The sequence below is a fragment of the Brienomyrus brachyistius genome, chromosome 4 (genome assembly GCF_023856365.1).
Source record: "Brienomyrus brachyistius isolate T26 chromosome 4, BBRACH_0.4, whole genome shotgun sequence".
In the NCBI taxonomy this organism is placed as follows: Eukaryota; Metazoa; Chordata; class Actinopteri; order Osteoglossiformes; family Mormyridae; genus Brienomyrus; species Brienomyrus brachyistius.
Window position 1 is genome coordinate 21,449,937 of NC_064536.1, and position 19,129 is coordinate 21,469,065.

Here is a 19,129-nt window from a genome sequence, read left to right on the forward strand (position 1 = left end):
CGGAACAACAACATGTAATGTTAATGACCGGACTGAGGAAACAGACTGAAACGCGGACTAAATACATAGAACTAATGACAACAACGTAAAACAGCTGGTGACCACGGGGAATCCAGATGGGGTAGATGAGGGGGCGTGGCCACATGGGAGGAGTGGACGAGCGGGGCATGACAGTAGACAGGGAAAGTAGAGTTTTTGGCGTGTAACATCAAAGTGTGCGTCGTTATATATCTTGTTTGAATGTGCACCGATTGTTTACATTAGCTGTTTTTAGCTTAGTGGAACTGGTAGTAAGGCTTCTGACTGGCCAACACAACTTTATGCTTAGAGTTATATCGTCACCTGTTGGTTCTGCATTTTTAGCATGTTCATGCGGACAGAGATTTTTTTTAATAACAGAGGAGGAATAACACTTTTCAAAAATACCCATGTACGTGGGGGCAAGGCCTCAGTGGAGTAGATGGGATGAAGCCAGTAGCTGTTTTCTGCATACCACGTACTGCATATTAAAACCAGTACATACTATACTGTTATACCACGTACTGTTAGTCAGTGTAGTATCCAGTATGCCAGCTTTTTGTAAGAGTTTTCAAGCATGCTACAGTTTTATATGAACTCTGGCGAGCCTTTTAAATTTGTAATGACCATTGCCCAGAGACAAGGCATCATTTAAAACAATGTTTTTCAACTAGTGTTCTGTGAAAAATTATCAAATTCTACAAAAAGCTTATTACAAAATAAAACCATTAAAAATAATAACTAAATGGTCAGCTTACCTAAAGCATTACATCTATTAAGCCCCGTGTGTACTGAAAAGCCAGGTACATTGATATGTGTAGTCATATATGTGACTGAATAGAATTCAGGGCAATCAGGACAAAGAACTCTACATAAAACTACTAGGCTAAATTATTGCCTGAATGTACAATTGGTTTTCAGAATGTAAATGACAATGATTTGGAACATCTACTTAAGAAATCAAGTGAGAATTTCATGTGAAATGAATTGCAGCTGGTTTGAATTCCGGGGATGATGATCGGTGTAAGCGAGGCTGTGCTGGTTATGGCTTGACACAGGTATGGTTGGTCTGATGTGGATGTGAGAGACACAGGTGCTGTGAAAGTCAGCTCTCAGCCGACAGTGTCAGTTATGTCTAGTACATTTCATACAAGCTCAGTGATGCCACATAAACCAGAAAAATGTCAGATTTTCCCTTATCCATGTCAACAAAGTCACTGAATGACATCATCACGCCCGCATTGGACCAACCACACCTGTGCCAAGCCACACCGGCACGGTCCCGCCTACACCGATCACCATCCCCGGGATTCTAACCTGCTGCACTTCATTTCCCATGATTGGCACTTAGTCTTCATACAGCCCAGTCACTCCACTAGCCCACTGTGAAGTACTGAGGTACTGAGTGTCTGCTCTGTACCCAGAGTGTCTTATCTTATCCATTGCTGTTCTGTGTGTGACCCATGTTTTCTGTTCCTTGGACCTACGATTCTTGCCATTTTGTTTCTCAGGATCTGGCTGCCTGTACCTACATTTTGTCTCCCGAATCCTGTTTTGCCTTGTTTTAAATCTCTAGTATCACCAGTTATAACTTCATCTGCTTTTTGACCACGATGTGTGTGTTTCATTAAACAGTCACCTCTGCACTAGGATCCTCACTGTATAATCATTGCAATACCCACCTTAAAGACATATCTAAAACTAAAGGCTTATTGCTTAAAATATATTGGAAAAACGTCTATTTTGTAGATACTGATAGATGATGTCTTGTGATGTCTTAGTCCAATGTCCACAGTCCACTGATCCAGAGAGAGATGCACTCAATAGGCATTGAGTATAAACCTCCTTTCACAACAGCGCATGAAAGAATGATGATCCTCTGAGCAGCTTTCAGACAGTAAGAGGCACTGAATTGAGGTCTTGAACTCAAGACACCAGAAACAAAAGGGTGAACATGAGGAGTAGGTAGGTAGGTGGAACAAGAACCAACAAGGGCTAGAATTACCACAGAAGAAACACTAGCAAGGACCACCTACATGGGCAAGAAACATAAGCACCACCTACAATCTATAGCCCATACAATTACTGACAGAGCAACAGGACATAGACACGCAGATACATACACAGATGGCAAGGTTTCAACAAGGGACAGATGTGGGATATTACCAATACACACAGGGAACTGGGAGTTACACCAAAACAGGTCAGGATCATTAACAAGCACAAAATCCCAAGGAATCAAACACTAAGAAATAGAAGAAACACAGGTAAAACAGGCCAAAACTACGAAGCTACACACAAAGAAGGATAGCTAAGAACAAGGGTGCAAAACAAGACTCAGTACGGAAATACACAAGAAAAATGGTAAACATTGAATGAACAGATAAAGAGTCAGGGCAGGAAACATCAAAAACCACAACTGTTCGGGATGTTTGATTACTTGGAAGCACATTTAGGACATTCAACTTGGTGGTGGCCGAGGGAGCTGGGGAAAACATTAGGGACAGTGAAGCTGCTCAACACAGAGGAGCGAATGGAATGGCCAGTGACACCTGCTGGCCATATGGGAAAACAACAGACAGAATGGGACAAGAGAGGGACGAATCCTGAAACCTCTTTACATTTTCGGTACCCGCTATATACAATTCAGGGAGCCTGTTCCAGGAAGCACAGGGCACAGTTTTAAGTATATTTCAATTTATTTTTTTTATTAGTGCCTTTCATAACAGGGTCGCTCCAAGGTGCTTTAATTGGGCGTGTTGTGATTCATTAGAATATCATTAAGACAGAATAGAAAAAAACAGGAAAAAGGAAACATTAAAGCAATCATTGTTAATTTTCCACAAACATATCTTACATGAGGGGCGGCATGGTGGTGCAGTGGTTAGCACTGTCGCCTCACACCTCTGGGACCCGGGTTCGAGTCTCCACCTGGGTCACATGTGTGCGGAGTTTGCATGTTCTCCCCGTGTCGTCGTGGGGTTTCCTCCGGGTACTCCGGTTTCCCCCCACAGTCCAAAAACATGCTGAGGCTAATTGGAGTTGCTGAATTGCCCGTAGGTGTGCATGTGTGAGTGAATGGTGTGTGAGTGTGCCCTGCGATGGGCTGGCCCCCCATCCTGGGTTGTTCCCTGCCTCGTGCCCATTGATTCCGGGATAGGCTCCGGACCCCCCGCGACCCAATAGGATAAGCGGTTTGGAAAATGGATGGATGGATGGATATCTTACATGACAGCACAACATTTGGTGAATTTATACTGATTTTAGTATTTCTGAGAAGTATCACTGGGTAAAAATGGTGATTTCCATATGACAGAAGGAATAATTTTTTATAATATACTAACTAAATCTGTTATTATTATTTAAAGGCACATGAACAAACTTGGGGTCACTGCACAGAAATTTCACATAAAAACTTATAAATGTATTGATTTTTTTTAGCTTTTATTTCCTCACATCTTTGGCCAAAATCCATACTGCATAATAAATCTGTAAAATTGTCCTTTTTATTAAGATTTTTTCTATGTCCATTACTTCCGCTTTTATACAATAGGGGGCAGCATGTAGCTGCATGAGCTACATCTGTGGGTCCTTGACTACGGCCCTTAACCCCCAGCTCCCTACGCGATGCTTTGGGTGGCTGCCCTTTGCAGCCAGTTTGCTCTCACCTACAGACAGCAAGTTGGGGAAGGTGTAAAGAGGATTTATTCAAGGGAATCAATAAAAGTACCAATTATTATTATTAAATTAAGTATTATTAATTATTACATTTAATGAGATGCATTTATTAGGCTACTCAGCACAGTTTGGCTACACTTCTCCAAAGCTGAAACCCAGGATAGAGGGGCTCAGTGAACGTGGTCTGGACCCTGTGCAGGAGGGTCACTGTGTCAGAGACGCTGTAGAAGGACAGAATTCCTGCCCAGTGATCCAGATACACTCCTATCCTGGAGGAGGGGGGGTCAGGTAGTGCAGTTTGTACATTATTGTGTTGGAATGAGTAACTGGAGGCTGACCAGTACAAACACCAGGACTTGTCATTGCTTCCAAGCCTGCTGTTGTCACCCCATCCTTTCCTGCTGATCCCTTTATATGTGACAGCTATACCAATCGAACGCCCACTCCACTCAACCTCCCAGTAGCAGCGTCCAATCAGACCCTCTGTACACAGCACTTGGAGGCGTGGGTCAAACCTCTCCTGGTGACCAGGATATGACTGTATCTCTTCCTTCCATGTCGCCACTCTGTTCCCCTCAGACAGACGGAGGCATTTGTTTGTTGTTTTGGGGTCCAGAGTGAGCTGACAGGAATCTGATGGAGGAGAAGATCAGAAGGTGATGGTTTTGTCTCATTCACTCCTTACATTGCACAAGAGTGTATGCTTTTTGGCATTTTAATACTTTGAAAAGTGTAAATAAATGAACAAATAACCAAATAAATGAAATAAATAAATAGAATGTTTGGGTTCAGGTTTAAATGATCATATTCTGAACATAGAGATCCCAGAGGACAATATAACAAAATAATATAAATATTATCTATTTCATTGCAAACGGATCCAAAGGCTACTGACATAAACATCTCATGTAAATGTGAAAGGAGGCAGCAAAAGAGAGAAAGAGAAGCTCCTCTAGCAGAAGAAAACAAAACACAATAAAACACAATAAAACACACTCCACCTCATACAAGGAGAGAGAAGCGTGTGTGTGAACAGACTCACATTGTAAGAATTCTGCTCTGGTCCTGGGCACTAATGCTGGTAGGACGGCGTCCTTGGCAACTAGAAGGAGACAGAGAGAAACAGGGATGTGAGTAAAAGAAATTTACTTGTGGGAGATGCACTTCACTCACTGTGGAGACACCAGCAGTAGGCTATTATCATTATGAGGGACAATAACAGGCATTTTAACAAACCGCTAATCATTCTGAGTAGAACAATACAAAGTTCTCAAGGTTTTTGGATTTAATTATTTAGAAGAAATGTGAACGTTTTGCAGCATGTAGAATGTGAAGCATTTAAAATGGTTTTCACAAAAAAAAATAAAAAATCTTAATGGAAACAGAAACTGACTTGGTCACACAATTGTGAGGCTGATAATACTGCATACTCTCTCAGCTGTCAAGACCTGTCCTGTCATCACCCAATTTGACCAGCAGGGGTCACTGCTGTCCCTCCAGATTCCTCCTCATTCTCCTCTGTTGCATCTTGCTTGTTATCCCCAATCCAACTGTGCTAACTATCCGCGCCTGAATTATGTCAGCCCCTCCTTTGTCATGTATATAAGGACATCCCAGTCCTCTGTCCCCCAGTTTGGTCATTATTGTTAGTCCTCCTGTTACTTGTGCCCTTCCCAGTACTAGTCTTCCCATTTTGACCACTAATGCTCCTGTTTCCCTTCTCCTGTTTCTTTTGGCTTAATACACCTGCCCTTGTGTCCTTCATCTCTTCTTGTGGCAACTGCATGGTCTATATTAAAATGAACAGACTGGAAAATGTATTTATCAACCTGTATGATGGATCTCTGCCGTTTTCTTTTCGCAAACATCCTCCAGTTGATCCTTCAGCTTAGAAACCACCTTCCTCACGTTCCCAAAAGAGCAGCGTGGATTGACAGAGATTCTGGGTCCAAATCCAGTTTCAGAGTTGACAGTAAGACCCTGGTACCTCTACAGACACACAGTCTGATTAAACAGCTTCATCAAAACAAATTTATAAATTATATTTATTAATTTCTGACAAATGACAAACAAGTTGAAATACAAAAGAAAACATTCACACATTTGAATGCTCTGGTGTCAGGATCGTTTCCATGTCTTGCCCCGTTTGACAGGTAGGTGTCGCTGGTCAGCCTGTTCTTTATGTGGTTAGTTTGTCTCACTATCCCTGTGTGTTCCCCACCTCCCAGGGACACTGCGTGGCTGAATGGACTGAGTATGTGGCTGTAAACTGTACTTCCCTACCATAATGGGGTTAAGGATGGCCAGAACCCAGCCTCAGCTTTATTGGACATTTTCAGTTGTTTTCCCCCTTGTTAGTTAATGTGCCTTTGTTAGTTTTCATTTCTTCTGTTTAGTTGTGTAGTACTGTATGTGCCGTAATGCCAGTTCCTAGTTTCTCCTAGTGTTTCAGTCATTAGTGTTATCTGATTATGACGTCACCTGTGTCTTGTTACTCCTAACGTTTGGTTAATCGTCATTTCTTGTCTGGCCTTGTCATGCATGTGCCTGCCCTTGCCTTTTTCCATAGTCGGTATTTGTATGTACTGTATTGTTCTCTGTCCTGTGTGTTTCCTGTGTGTTTACTTTGTGTTTATTTATATCCTGTTTAGTTGTTGTTTTTTCTCCTGCCTTTGTTTTGACCCACCCATGGTCCCTTTTGTTTTTCTTTGCACACTTTCAACAAACCCCCTTTTCACCAAACCTCACCATGCATCATCCCTTCCGTCATGCCATAACACTCTGGTTCTCATATTGTCAAAGTAGCTGTTCTGTTACCTGGAGGAAATGGATGTGATCCTCTGTGTGTGAAAGCTGCTCCAGCTCAGAGTGTCTCCTCTTCAGTTCATCAATCTCCTGCTTAAGTATCTCCATGTGTCCTTCAGCCAGACTCACTGCAGCCTTCTCCTGATCTCTGATCAGCTTTGTCACCTCAGAGCGTCTTCTCTCAATGGAGTGGATCATCTCAGTGAAGATCCTCTCGCTGTCCTTCACTGCTGACTGTGCTGAGCTCTGTTGGTGACACAGGGAGCAGAGGACGGTAAATTACAATTGGCCCCTTTTGAGACTCCAGAGAGCCTCATTGTGCAATAGAGATGTGAGCTGACAGGAGGTATAAAAACAGCACAGGGCTGGGGTTTGGAGCGTCATGATGCTGGAAGCCTCAGGTACTGAAACCCAGCCAGCACTGATTGGAAATGATCACTCATTAAGCTCATACACTGTCAGCTGCAGGGATTTGGCAGAGACTGATGGCTGTATGGGACAGGTTGATTGTCACCATTAGGTCTGAGTTTTATTGGTGAATTTTTGGTGTTTCATTGCTTTACATAGGTGATTGAAAAGTCACCTTTTATTATGGGAAATATCACTTACGCACTGTTTGAGTAAGACTTTAGTTGAACCCTCCTGTCTGGTGCTATTGTCTCACCACTCTGGGAGAACCCTGACTCGTTATATCCCACAGTGACCTTACATTAAACCTTGAAGGATGTAAGTCACCTGTCTTGGAAAAGCCTCGATTCAAGCCTGAAATGCTTCTTACAAGCCAGCTGTTATCTTCTCATCAGGTTCATACTCACTCTGAATGAGCCCACAGACTCTCTCAGCTCCTTCAGCTCCTTCTCTCTCATCTGAATTCTCTGCTGAAATTCCTTCTGTGTTTCTCCCATTTGTTTCTATTCATGGAAAAAATGGCAAAACAAGTTTGTTTCATTAGCTGGGATCATATTCTTTAATCATCTACTCCAGGGTGGACCCAGCTTTATGCCCTATGCTGCCTGGGAAAGGATCCCAGTGCTCCCCATGACCCTCACTGGGATAAGCAGGTAGGGGATGGATGGATGGATGGATGGATGGATTGATTGATTGTGGGCAGTGGTGTCTTAATGGTTAGGGACATGTACTTGTAATTAAAAGATTGCAGGTTCAAATCCCCAATCAGCGAGGTACCCTGAGTAAGGTACCGTCCCCAAGCACTGCACTGAATTAGCAGCCCCCTGCTATGTCACAATGTCACATATGGGTTAAATGCAGAGAACACATTTCGTTATTATGCACTGTGTGCTGTGGTGTGTCAACAATGACAATTAAACATTTTCTGTGACTCTTGAGATTTATGCACGATACTGTACTCAGAAACATGAACACAGAAAATATTTTCAGGTAAACTTCATACAAAAAATCCTAATTTTAATAAAGAGTCTCCTTACCTGGACCTCTGTCCTTTGTACAGCAACTGAGACTGTATCGTGGCCTTTGTGTTCACCCATGACACAGAGCAGACAGATACACTGCTGGTCGGTACGGCAGTAGACCTCCAGGGGTTTGTCATGCTGGGAACAGAGCTTGTCCTGCAGACGTTCAGTGGCATCAGTCAGCTTGTGCTTCTTAAAAGCTGGAGACTCATAGTGAGGCTGAAGGTGAGTTTCACAGTAAGAGGCCAGACACACCAGGCAGAACTTAACTGCTCTGTGTTTTCTCCCAGTACAGAAATCACACTCCACATCTCCAGGTCCAGCATAATCATCAGCAGGAGTAGCTGCTTGTAGTCCAGTTTTCTTCAGGTTCTCCACCACTTCAGCCAGTATGGTGTTTCTGCCCAGAACAGGTCTGGGTGTGAAGGTCTGTCTGCACTGGGGGCAGCTGTAAACTCCAAGATGATCCTCCTGATCCCAGCAGCTCTTAATGCAGCTCATACAGTAACTGTGTCCACAGGCTGTAGCCACTGGATTCTTCAGTAGATCCAGACATATTGGACAGGTGAACTGATTCGGATCCAGTGTTGAACTGGCTTCTGCCATTTTACCACAAACACTGATAGGTTTCAGTTTCGTTTTCTCTCACTGTCGTCTGTGTGTGAGAGTGGGAGGAACTTCCTGCTTCTCAGGCTGCAGTAGGTGTGGTTTTGGGCTGAGGCCAGACTGAGAAGAGCAGAAGAACACTGGACTTGGAGTTCACAATTAAAAAATTGCCATTTTTTCCAAGAAGTGAATGCACAATTCCAATGCGGATGCCCTGTCTCGATTACCACTCCCGGTGGATCATGGAGACAAGCTTGATGCTGTTGATGTGTTCTACCTTAACCAAATGGAGACACTTCCAGTGAATTCCACAGAAATCTGTAGTGAAACTAGTACAGACCAGATCCTGTCAGCAGTTTGGGCGTGGGTCAAACAAGGAAGCATGGGCACAGACATGGCTGGTAAGCCTGAATTGGCACCTTTCATACCAAGACGGGTAGAGTTGTCAGTACTACAGGGATGTCTATTGTGTGGCATGAGAGTCATCGTTCCACCCAAGCTATGTCAACGAGTCCTTGAAGAGTCATACACTGGCCATCCTGGTGTGGTCCGAATGAAAGCCGTAGCTCATAGCTATGTGTGGTGGCCTGGCTTGGATAGTGACATTGAACGACAGGCCAAGAGCTGTCAGCCATGTCGGCAGATTCGGAAAATGCCGTGCCAAGCTCCTTTGCATCCTTGCGTCTGGCCCCACAGACCATGGCAAAGAATCCATGTGGATTTTGCAGGGCCATGCGAAGGTCATATGTACTTGGTTGTAGTAGATGCTCATTCAAAGTGGCCTGAAGTGAAGGTCATGGACTCCACAACCACGGAGAAAACAATCCAAGTGCTATGAAACCTTTTTAGTCACTATGGCATACAGTACCAGAAATTCCGGTCAGCAATAATGGGCCACAGTTTAAGTCACAGGAATTTGCCATGTTTCTGAAGACGAATCATGTGAGGCACATTCGGTCCGCCCCTTACCACCCAGCCACCAATGGACAGGCTGAATGGTTTGTGCAGACCCTCAAGCAAGCATTAAAATCCTCCAGGAGTTCCACACCTGTCCAGAAGAGGCTTGACACCTTCATTCTGTCCTATCGCAACACTCGACAACGAAGGAATCACCTGCCTTGCTGTTCACCTGGTATTGTGACTGCCCAGAGTGGACCTGTCTCTTACTGTATTGATGTAGGTGCTCCTTAGAAATGTAGATGTCATGTAGATCAACTGCTTCCTCATCTGACACCAGCAGGGGAGTCAGTGGATACGGAGGCACCCCTACTACAGGAATGTGCCACAACTCCTTCTACAGCTGTGACTGCGAATCCTCCTGCAGCAACAGGAATGGAACCAGGTTCACCTAACCAGGATGACACCAACGCCATTCCTGCTCCACAAGTCACCACCACAATCACCGAAGCCGGAAGGCGTTACCCCTGTCCAGAGAATTAAAGCTCCAGATCGACTGACACTGTAGGACTATATATGGATTGTTGGTTCCTTGGAAATAGCATCACTTTAGTGAAGCTGTTCTGATATAAGGGCAGAATAATCCCTTGAATTGGCTCGAGGTGAAGGGCTACCTCTACCCCCTACCTCTAAAAAAAAAAAACATGGGCATTTTGGATAAGAACAGTTTAACACATAAAGGTTATGTAAAGTTAACAATGTTGAATTAGTTGTGTTTGGTGTGGTCCAAACTGTTGTCTGTGGTTATTACTTAAGTGGGGAGGGAAATGTTATGTATGAACCTTAGGTACTTATATGCCTAACCAGTAGATGGCACTGCGATCTCTGTTTTAGGTAGAAGTAGTGTGTAACTATAGAAAGGGAACTGAATAAAAGAAACGTTGATTTGTGCTTCAGAATGCCGTTGTCGGCTGCGTTACTGAACGCGTCCACGAAACCTTACTAAAAGGGCACCGGTACACCACAACATTGGCATCTGGAAACAAAGTACCGGAGAACCTCAATGAGAGCAAGGCTTGTCGCGAAAATATTCCGCTTAATAAGCGGTACATGTCAGTGGGTTATGTTTGCATTTAACTTTTCAAAAGTTACATAAACAACAGAAAGCATTGCACGGTTTGTCTAAGTCAACAAGTTAGTAATGCTAAAGTTGTACAACCGTATCGTTAATGAGGTAACACCACGGACAAAAGTTAAGTTGGCAACACCACCATTATTTGTTAAAAAAAAAGTTTATTGGGGTTAAATGAGATGTTCTGACTGCTTGAAGTTAACTGACACTACGATGCGGAGATTTTTCAATTTGTCACATTCAGATTCACACTTTAAAGTTGGGTTTAATTATTAGATGCATTAGTAAAATGTTTACATGAGGTTAAGCTTAGTACTTCCTTTATCATCTTTAAGCATCACTTGTCAATCGTACCTAGTGGAGAAACTCCACTTCCAGCGTGATGCCTTGCAACAGGTTGCCGTCTTTTATATTGTCCCTTTTGGGAGGATTATGCGAAAGTGGTAACCCACCTACCCAGCACCAGCGCTACAATACATTAGATATGTATTCCATTACTGTCCTTCTCAGAGTGTATGTGAAGAATATAAGCCTGTGCTGCTCGATAAATCTGTAATTGTTTATAAAATATTGAGTTCATATATAGAGATACAGAGTGCTGTTAAACATGATTCTATAAACAGACCGTATTTCTCCATTGAATCTTTCTTGTTTAGAAAGGGAATCGAGGATCATGAGGAATGTCCACGCTGCTTACTCCAGGTACACGGAGAACAGCGATAAATTCCATGGACAAGTTCAGCCCCCAAAATCCTTTCCATGGAACATCATGAAGCTGCCGAGGCAATAATGAAAGTCCATCTTTGACAGTGGATCAGAGGATGACGGTGATCAAACGGTACCTATTTCTTATGGAAGTATGGGAGAAAAGGCGAATCCCTGTGTACTGTGCTTGCGGTGCTGCAGAATCAGAAGATGGGTCCTAGGAGTATGTACATATAAGTCTGTAAAAAAAGCGCCAAAGCAACCATTTTGTCTCCGCGATTGCCTTATGAACATCTAGCTATCCTTGTTTTACAGTATAATCATACTGTATATGTAGCCTTCTTTGTCAACTACAGTACACTTATTTATCGGTTGCATTTGTTTAAATTTACGGATGTATGGAATAATGTACAATTTAGGGACAACCCTGATCTATCATGCCCGATTCGTTCCAGAAGCAGAAATGGGCACTTCAGAAGTAGCCCGTTTTTTAAATGTCCGGATCCATAGTCTTAGTCCTCGTGACCCCCTGTCCTGCACGGGTACCTGCATTTCCTACCCGAAAACAGCTGATCAGGTAGGTTATAGGGCAGGGGATCGCGAGAACCAGGAACAAGTACTCCTGGTCTAGATATACCATATTCGCCATATTCTAATGGCTATTATTCTTTTCCTGTATTTCAACTTTTAATTGAATTTTTGCATAAACAAAAAGAAAAAAGAGAAAAAACCAGAACAGACATCATTGTTATTATACAATTATACCGTTATGTCCCCATTTCGAGTATCCAACTGTGATGCCCGGCCCGTCCGCTCCTCGTGTGTGCCACGCCCCCCTGCTTATCCACGTGTTCGTTCCCGATCGTTTCCAGCTTTGTCCATTTACTTTGATTGGTCCTGCCTTATTTAAGTCCTGGTCTTACCTGTTCCCCTTGTCCGTCATTGATGTTTGTGAGCGTCAGTACCCGTTTCTCGTCCTGCTTTGCTCTGCACTTAATAAATCCCTTGTTTACCCCGCATTCCGGCTGCCTACCTGATCCTTGCACGCTCGATCGCCCGTTCACCGGTACCGATCGTGACACCAACCAGCACAGAAAAATATTATTCTTTTCTTAAAATTCACACTGCCTTTCCACACTGACATTCCACACTGATGGGCCATTGACGGTATGCAAACTATTACAGTTGGCAACAGTGGACGCTCGGCAGACAAAGCGTATACGGTACGTAATTGCAAGACCTCGCTCATTTATCAAGTTAACATTTACATAAAAATTTTGCTGGTCTTGCAAAACACTCGCAGACCAAGTTACTCGGAATCCAAGGTTTTACTATATCTCATTCACTTGCGTGTAGCCAACCCCTTTGTCTATAAGCTCCAGAGCTCAAAGTTTTGGCTATAAATGTTTACAAAGTGATTTTTTTTTCGTAATTTGTTAGCAGAATTACGTCGACAGCGCATAACCTTGCCTTCTTGCAGTGGAATAATAATTCTAATGATGAGTACAGCCACTTTGCTCTGTAGCCTTTATCGGCCTAGTTTATTAATCACACGAACAGACACATCGCTTAAGGTACAACACTCCACACTTCGTGAGTGTTAACATACAGAACAAGAAAGACATTCCCTTATATAGGGGGTGCTGCCAAAAGCATACGCCCTACAAACACTGCCACCTTTTGGTCATGTGTTGGTACAGTTATATGCAATCATACATTTATCAACACTCCCACTTATGATTGACTTGTATACTGTATAACTTTAACCTAGTCAAATAAGCAAACAAAAATGATAATCAAATGCCAAGCATTTTCACACCGAACATGACCCTCGCAAATTTCATTTGCTTAAGTTTGGAGATAGGCTTGGTCATAGCATCGGCAACCATGTCATCTGTGGGACAGTAAGTAAGTGTCATCTCCTCGTTCCTTATGGTGGACCTAATAAAGTGATATTTAATGTCCACATGTTTACATCTTTGCCTGGACACAGGGTTCCTAACAAGTGCAATAGTCCCCTGGTTGTCCTCATAAACAACTGTTTTCATGTATACATGGGTATCTATACCTTTCAGCAGTTGCTCCAAATAAATACACTCCTGTATTGTTAGAGCTAGAGCCATGTATTCGGCTTCACACGTTGACAGGGCTACTGTGGGTTGCTTTTTGGTCTTCCAAGAGATCAATGAACTGTCTTTAGCCATACTCACACAATAACCACTCACGCTACGCCTGTCACTGGTGTCTGCCCCCCAGTCTGCGTCACTATAAGCTATGAGGCCTAAACTTTCGCCGCTCTTTCTGAAACAGAGCTGTCTGTCTGCAGTCCCCCTGAGATAACGTAAAACATGTTTCACTGTAGTCCAGTGCTCGTCTGTGGGGTTTGCAAAATGCTGTGATTACTTGCTTACCACGAAACATAGGTCAGGTCGTGTACAGGTAGCCAAGTATATGAGGCCGCCCACAGCCTCTCTATATTTCCTCACATCAGTCATCTTAGGTGCATCCACGGAATAGTCTATCTTTTGGTCACATGGTGTTTCCCTAGTTCTACACTCCTGCATGTCAAAACGATTCAAGATCTTCCCAACATACTTCTCTTGTGACATTTTTATGCAACCATCAGACTGGTCAAAGTCTATGCCTAGGAAATGCTTTAACCCGCCTAGATCCTTCATCTTAAACCTAGTGGAAAGCACGGTCTTCACCTGTCCCAGACTCTTGGTGTTGTTGGCTGCAATGATAAGATCATCCACCCAAATAACAACTATTACTTTACCTGTTTGTTTGGATTCTTTTGTATACACACAGTAGTCTGCTGGGTTCTGTGTAAAACCATCCTCAACTAGACATGTGTGAAGCATCTCATTCCAATTACGTCCCGACTGTTTCAAGCCGTAAATGGACCTTTTTAACTTGCACACAAGCCCCTTTCCTCCCTTCTCGTAACCCTCCGGCTGTTCCATATAGATGTCACGATCGATGGGTGCATGCAGATAGGCTGTTTTTACATCCATTTGATGTAGTATCAAGTTCTCTTGAGCTGCCTTCTGCATCACTACGCGCATACTGGTCAGATTGGCTGTAGGTGAAAATATCTCACCATAATCTATCCCTGCCTTCTGACTATATCCTTTTGCTACGAATCTAGCCTTGTATCGGTGATGTCCGTCACTGTCCTCCTTAATGGAATATACCCATTTACCCCCCACTGTCTCTCTGCCCTCTGGTAACGTAGTCAAGGTAAAGGTCTGGTTGTCCTCTAAAGACTGAAACTCCTCATCCATTGCTCTCTTCCATTCTTCTGACTCAGTTGATGCCATAGCCTCTTTAAAAGTTAGTGGAATACCACAAACAGCTCGGTAGCAATAGTCCATGCTAGTGAGTGTGCTGTCGTCCTCGTCACTATCCTCCTGACTATAATCCTTCAGATACCCTGGAGGTTTACGCTCTCTGATGGGATATTTCCCTCTGCTTGAGGCCTGTGACGTCACCCTAGGGAGTTTCTCGCCATCACCCTCTACTGACTGTGGATTATCAGTCTGTATATCAGTGTTGAGGGTACTAGACTGTGGTGTCTGTCTATCTTTACTATTCACTATGGGGTCCAGTTCTAGTTCCTTAGTCTGAGTCTCGTTTTCGCAGGTTGTCTTTGTGATAAATTTTACTAATCTGTGCTTTTGTACTTTATGTTTACCGGGGTAGTAGACTAGGAAGGCGGGGCTACCTTTGTCATGTCCTATGAACAGTCCCTTCTCGCACCTAGAATCTAATTTACCCCCGTCTGGTTGATAGGCATAGCACACAGACCCAAACTTGTACATTTTGGCTAGATCACACTTTTTTCCCGTCAGTGCTGTGTAAGGTGTAGTACCCGTGTACTTGTTAAAGCACCGATTCCTGGTGTAGGCAGCTTCCTGAATGGCATAATGCCAAAGGCTTTTGGGCAGACCACTGTCAATGAGCTTACACCTTGCCATTTCAAAAAGAGTGCGTCCCTCCTTCTCTGCTATCCCGTTCTGGTGAGGCGAGTAGGGACAAGACGTCTCGTGTTTGATTTTATTCTTTCTCAGTAGTGTCTGAAACTCTCTATTGATGAACTCAGTCCCGTTATCTGATCGAATGCATTTTATGCTGCCGTAAGGCGCTACATCGGCCAGGAACTTCTCAGTGGCCTGAACTGAATCACTCTTTGCTTTGAGAAAGTAAACGAACACCGCCCCTGTGCATACATCTGTGAAAGATTGCATATACTTGAAACCTTCTATTGATCCGTTGCTTACTGGACCAGCTAGATCCGTGTTCACCAGCTCAAGTGGTGCCTTTACTTTGTCGGTTGGCTCTCTGTTTCTTGTTTGAGTAAACTTACCCTCTATACATACACTACATTCTTTATCAGGTCTACGCTTTGCACCTTTAATGTGCATGCCTATTGTTACTTCCTGCAATTTCAATATGTCCTCGTAGTTACAATGACCCATGATCTCGTGCCATGTCTGGATATCATGGCTGACATAACACACATCATGTTCATCACCCTCAGTTTGCAAGTAGTACATTCTCTTACACACATGAATGTTAAACCTTGCGCCACCAGGCGCCACAAGAACATTTTTACCTTCGTCAAAGAACACCTTGGCACCATTAGCGGTGGCACTCTTAACTGAGAAAAGTTCTTGTGGGAAGGAAGGGATGTAGAGGGCGCTTTTTAACGTCACTGTACATCGGCGTCCCTCGCTGTCGATGAGGCACACCTGTGTGTCTCCCCTGCCCTGTGCCAACCCGTAGGTGCGCTTCCCGTCTGCCAGCTCCATGCTGTGCCTCTCGGGCCTAAAGGTGCTATCAAAGTTCTTGAACCGGCTCCTGACGTTGATTATGTGGGATGACGCGCCCGTGTCGACGAGCAGCCCTTTTCTCTGGATCGGTAGCTGTTGCCCTGACTGGTTGGCCTCTTCTGTCTGCGCCCCGAAAGTGAAGTCTTCTCTTCCCGCGGCTTCCCGCCCGCCATCTCGCCCGCGACTGGCCTTACTGCTGTCGCCACCACGGTCGGCATCTTGGGCACACGCGCACCGAGAGCCCTGTGCACGTTCCTTCTTTCTACACGCTTTATCTGTGTGACCCGTGGTTTTGCAGAAACTACACCAAACTTTCTTTGTGCAGTTATTTTTCCGGTGGCCTTTTTCTCCGCATCGCCAACACACTAGATCTGTCACGTGTGCGTCCTTCTTCTTTGGCGCCGCCTGGGCCTTCAGGACTCGCTCTCCCGCTTCCTCGGCGGTTGGGTCTGAATCTTCCGATGCTTCAAAGTTTCGCAACTTGGCTTTAAACTCTCCCAACTTCATATCCGCTGAACCATGTGTAACCATCAGCGTGAACGGCTTGTACTTTTCTGGTAGTCCCCTCATAACCATCGCCATCATCAGTCCCTCACTTGGTGCTTCACCCGCACCTCTGAGCGCCGTAATGATTTGCTCTGCTCTGATAATGTATTCGGTTACGGTCTCTGTGTTCGTTTTCTTCAGCGAAGTAAGTGTTATATACAGGGAGACAATTCGTGGCCTACCTTTACCGATGTAGTGTTCTCGTAACACTCGGAGACTCTCTCTGCCTTTGTCTTTAGTGTCTCTGAATATCAGTCCCAAGCTCGTATTGTCGAGTAATGGCGCGAGCGCGCAATATGCATCCGCATTAAGCTTGTCCTCTTGGGTCTGTTCTTCCACCGTTAGAGGTGCAGCAGGCTCGTTCAGGATTGTCTGTTTCAGGCCAACACTGTGCATGCAGCACAACATTCTTTCTTCCCAGAGCTCATACTCCTCTGCTCTCCCGTCGAACGTGGGCCATTTGGTCTTGCTTCTGTTCGTCATGGCTTTCTGTGTCTGTAGCTCAGCTTAACTCCCGTTTCGGCTTACATTTAGCTCTCCGGTTCTCTCGCCGCTAAACTAGCTATCACTTTCAGTCAACTACTGTAGCTACTTCTTGACGCGCTAGTAACTAACCGTCTTGTTATCGCACATGTCTGCCTTTTCCTGGGCCCATAACCTGTTAGCAGAATTACGTCGACAGCGCATAACCTTGCCTTCTTGCAGCGGAATAATAATTCTAATGATGAGTACAGCCACTTTGCTCTGTAGCCTTTATCGGCCTAGTTTATTAATCACACGAACAGACACATCGCTTAAGGTACAACACTCCACACTTCGTGAGTGTTAACATACAGAACAAGAAAGACATTCCCTTATATAGGGGGTGCTGCCAAAAGCATACGCCCTACAAACACTGCCACCTTTTGGTCATGTGTTGGTACAGTTATATGCAATCATACATTTATCAACATAATTTCGCAGCACCTCTGAAAATAGACTTTTGAAAAGTGTGTTTAAAGTTGATTTTAAGAAAAAAAAATTACAATGCAATTCTAGATGGCCTCAAATTATTGGTGCTGGAGTTTGGGATAAATGTCTTTTAGATAGATAAAAAAATGTCACAGCATGTCAGACTACCTTGAAAGTGGGTGAGAGGCCTCAGATTACCTGCTCCCTGGTTAAACAAAATACTCTTAAAATTTCTTATCCACACACACTCACGCGCACACACACACACACACATATATATATAAAATAATTCAGGAGTTCCAATCACTTCCATAGTCACAGGTGTATGAAATAAAGCACCTAGGCATGCAGACTGCTTCTATGAACATTCCCGAAGGAATGGATTGCTCTCAGGAGCTCAGTGAATTCAAGTGTGGTACCGTAATATGATGTCACCTCTGAAATAAGTCTATTGGGGAAATTTCCTCGCTACTAAATATTCCACAGTCAACTGTTAGTGGTATCATAACAAAGTGGAAGCAATTGGGAACAACAGCAACTCAGCCGTGAAGTGATAGGCCACGTAAAATCACAGAGCGGGGACAACGCATGCTGAGTGTGTTAAGGCAGGTCTCCCAATACTTATGGCGATATAGTGTAGTATATTTGCAAAATGGTTTAATTGCCCCCCCCCAGAGACTTTTAGCCCAGTCCATTAGCTAGTGGTGGATGCTTTCCAGTGCATCCTCCTCTTCTTCAACCAGTGTCACACCTCGGGCACCTAGACAGACGGGGCTGAGCCGGGACCCACTGCTGGCCAACAATGGGTACTGTCGTTCTCCAAGCACAGCACCACAGGGGCTGCAGCAGGTGCCAGAGAGACATTAAGTTAAAAAATGATATTAGACGAGCTAAAAGAAATGTCGAAAGGATGGTTGCATTGGAAGCTAAGGATGACGTTAAAAGTTTCTTCCAGTATTTTAACTCTAAAAGAGCTCTAAAACCTGAAATTACTAATCTGCAGGATAGTAAGGGTCTTATAATAGTAAACGACATTGATATAGTAAATGAGTTCAATGATAGTTTTGCACGGGTATTCACTGTTGAGGACCTTAGTAATTTACCAGTTATTACCTATCCAGCATTGTCTATAGCTAATATATATATATAACTGAAGCAGATGTTTTGCAAAGCCTAGCTAAGCTCAAAATAAATAAATCACAGGGTCCTGATGGCATCTTACCTATAGTGTTAAAAGAGATGAGGGATATTATTTGCCGACCCTTAACTTTACTGTTTCAAAAATCCTTATCTGAAGGTGTGGTACCTTCTGATTGGAAGCACGCCTTCATAACGCCTATTTTTAAAAAAGGGGATAGAAGTAATTTGTCTAACTATAGGCCAATCAGTCTAACTTGTATAACTGGTAAAGTTATGGAGGCTATAATCAAAGAGAAAATGGTAGATTACCTGGACTCTAATAACATTTTGCGGGATAGCCAGCATGGATTTAGGAGAGGTAGATCCTGTTTAACAAATCTGTTGGA

General features: G+C 43.8%; 1 protein-coding gene across 1 annotated transcript; it reads right to left on the minus strand.

Annotated features, from left to right (window-relative positions):
- Positions 1-2,180: 2,180 nt before the first annotated feature.
- Positions 2,181-8,574, minus strand: LOC125740053 (tripartite motif-containing protein 16-like). Its single transcript, XM_049010756.1, has 6 exons — positions 7,947-8,574; positions 7,317-7,412; positions 6,514-6,747; positions 5,526-5,685; positions 4,739-4,798; positions 2,181-4,329 (listed from the first exon to the last, which is right to left on the minus strand). The coding sequence occupies exons 1-6, from the start codon at positions 8,535-8,537 to the stop codon at positions 3,815-3,817; spliced, it is 1,656 nt and encodes a 551-aa protein (XP_048866713.1). The 5' UTR covers positions 8,538-8,574; the 3' UTR covers positions 2,181-3,814.
- Positions 8,575-19,129: the final 10,555 nt, after the last annotated feature.

Bases quoted from the DNA above. Each gene is read 5' to 3' on its own strand.
- LOC125740053 (XM_049010756.1), bottom strand. From the start codon at position 8,537: ATGGCAGAAGCCAGTTCAACACTGGATCCGAATCAGTTCACCTGTCCA. The intron at 6,748-7,316 runs GTGAGTATGAAC...TGTCACCAACAG, and splicing joins AGTCTGTGGGCTCATTCAGA to AGCTCAGCACAGTCAGCAGT. The intron at 4,330-4,738 runs GTGAGTCTGTTC...CTCCTCCATCAG, and splicing joins CAGAGCAGAATTCTTACAAT to ATTCCTGTCAGCTCACTCTG.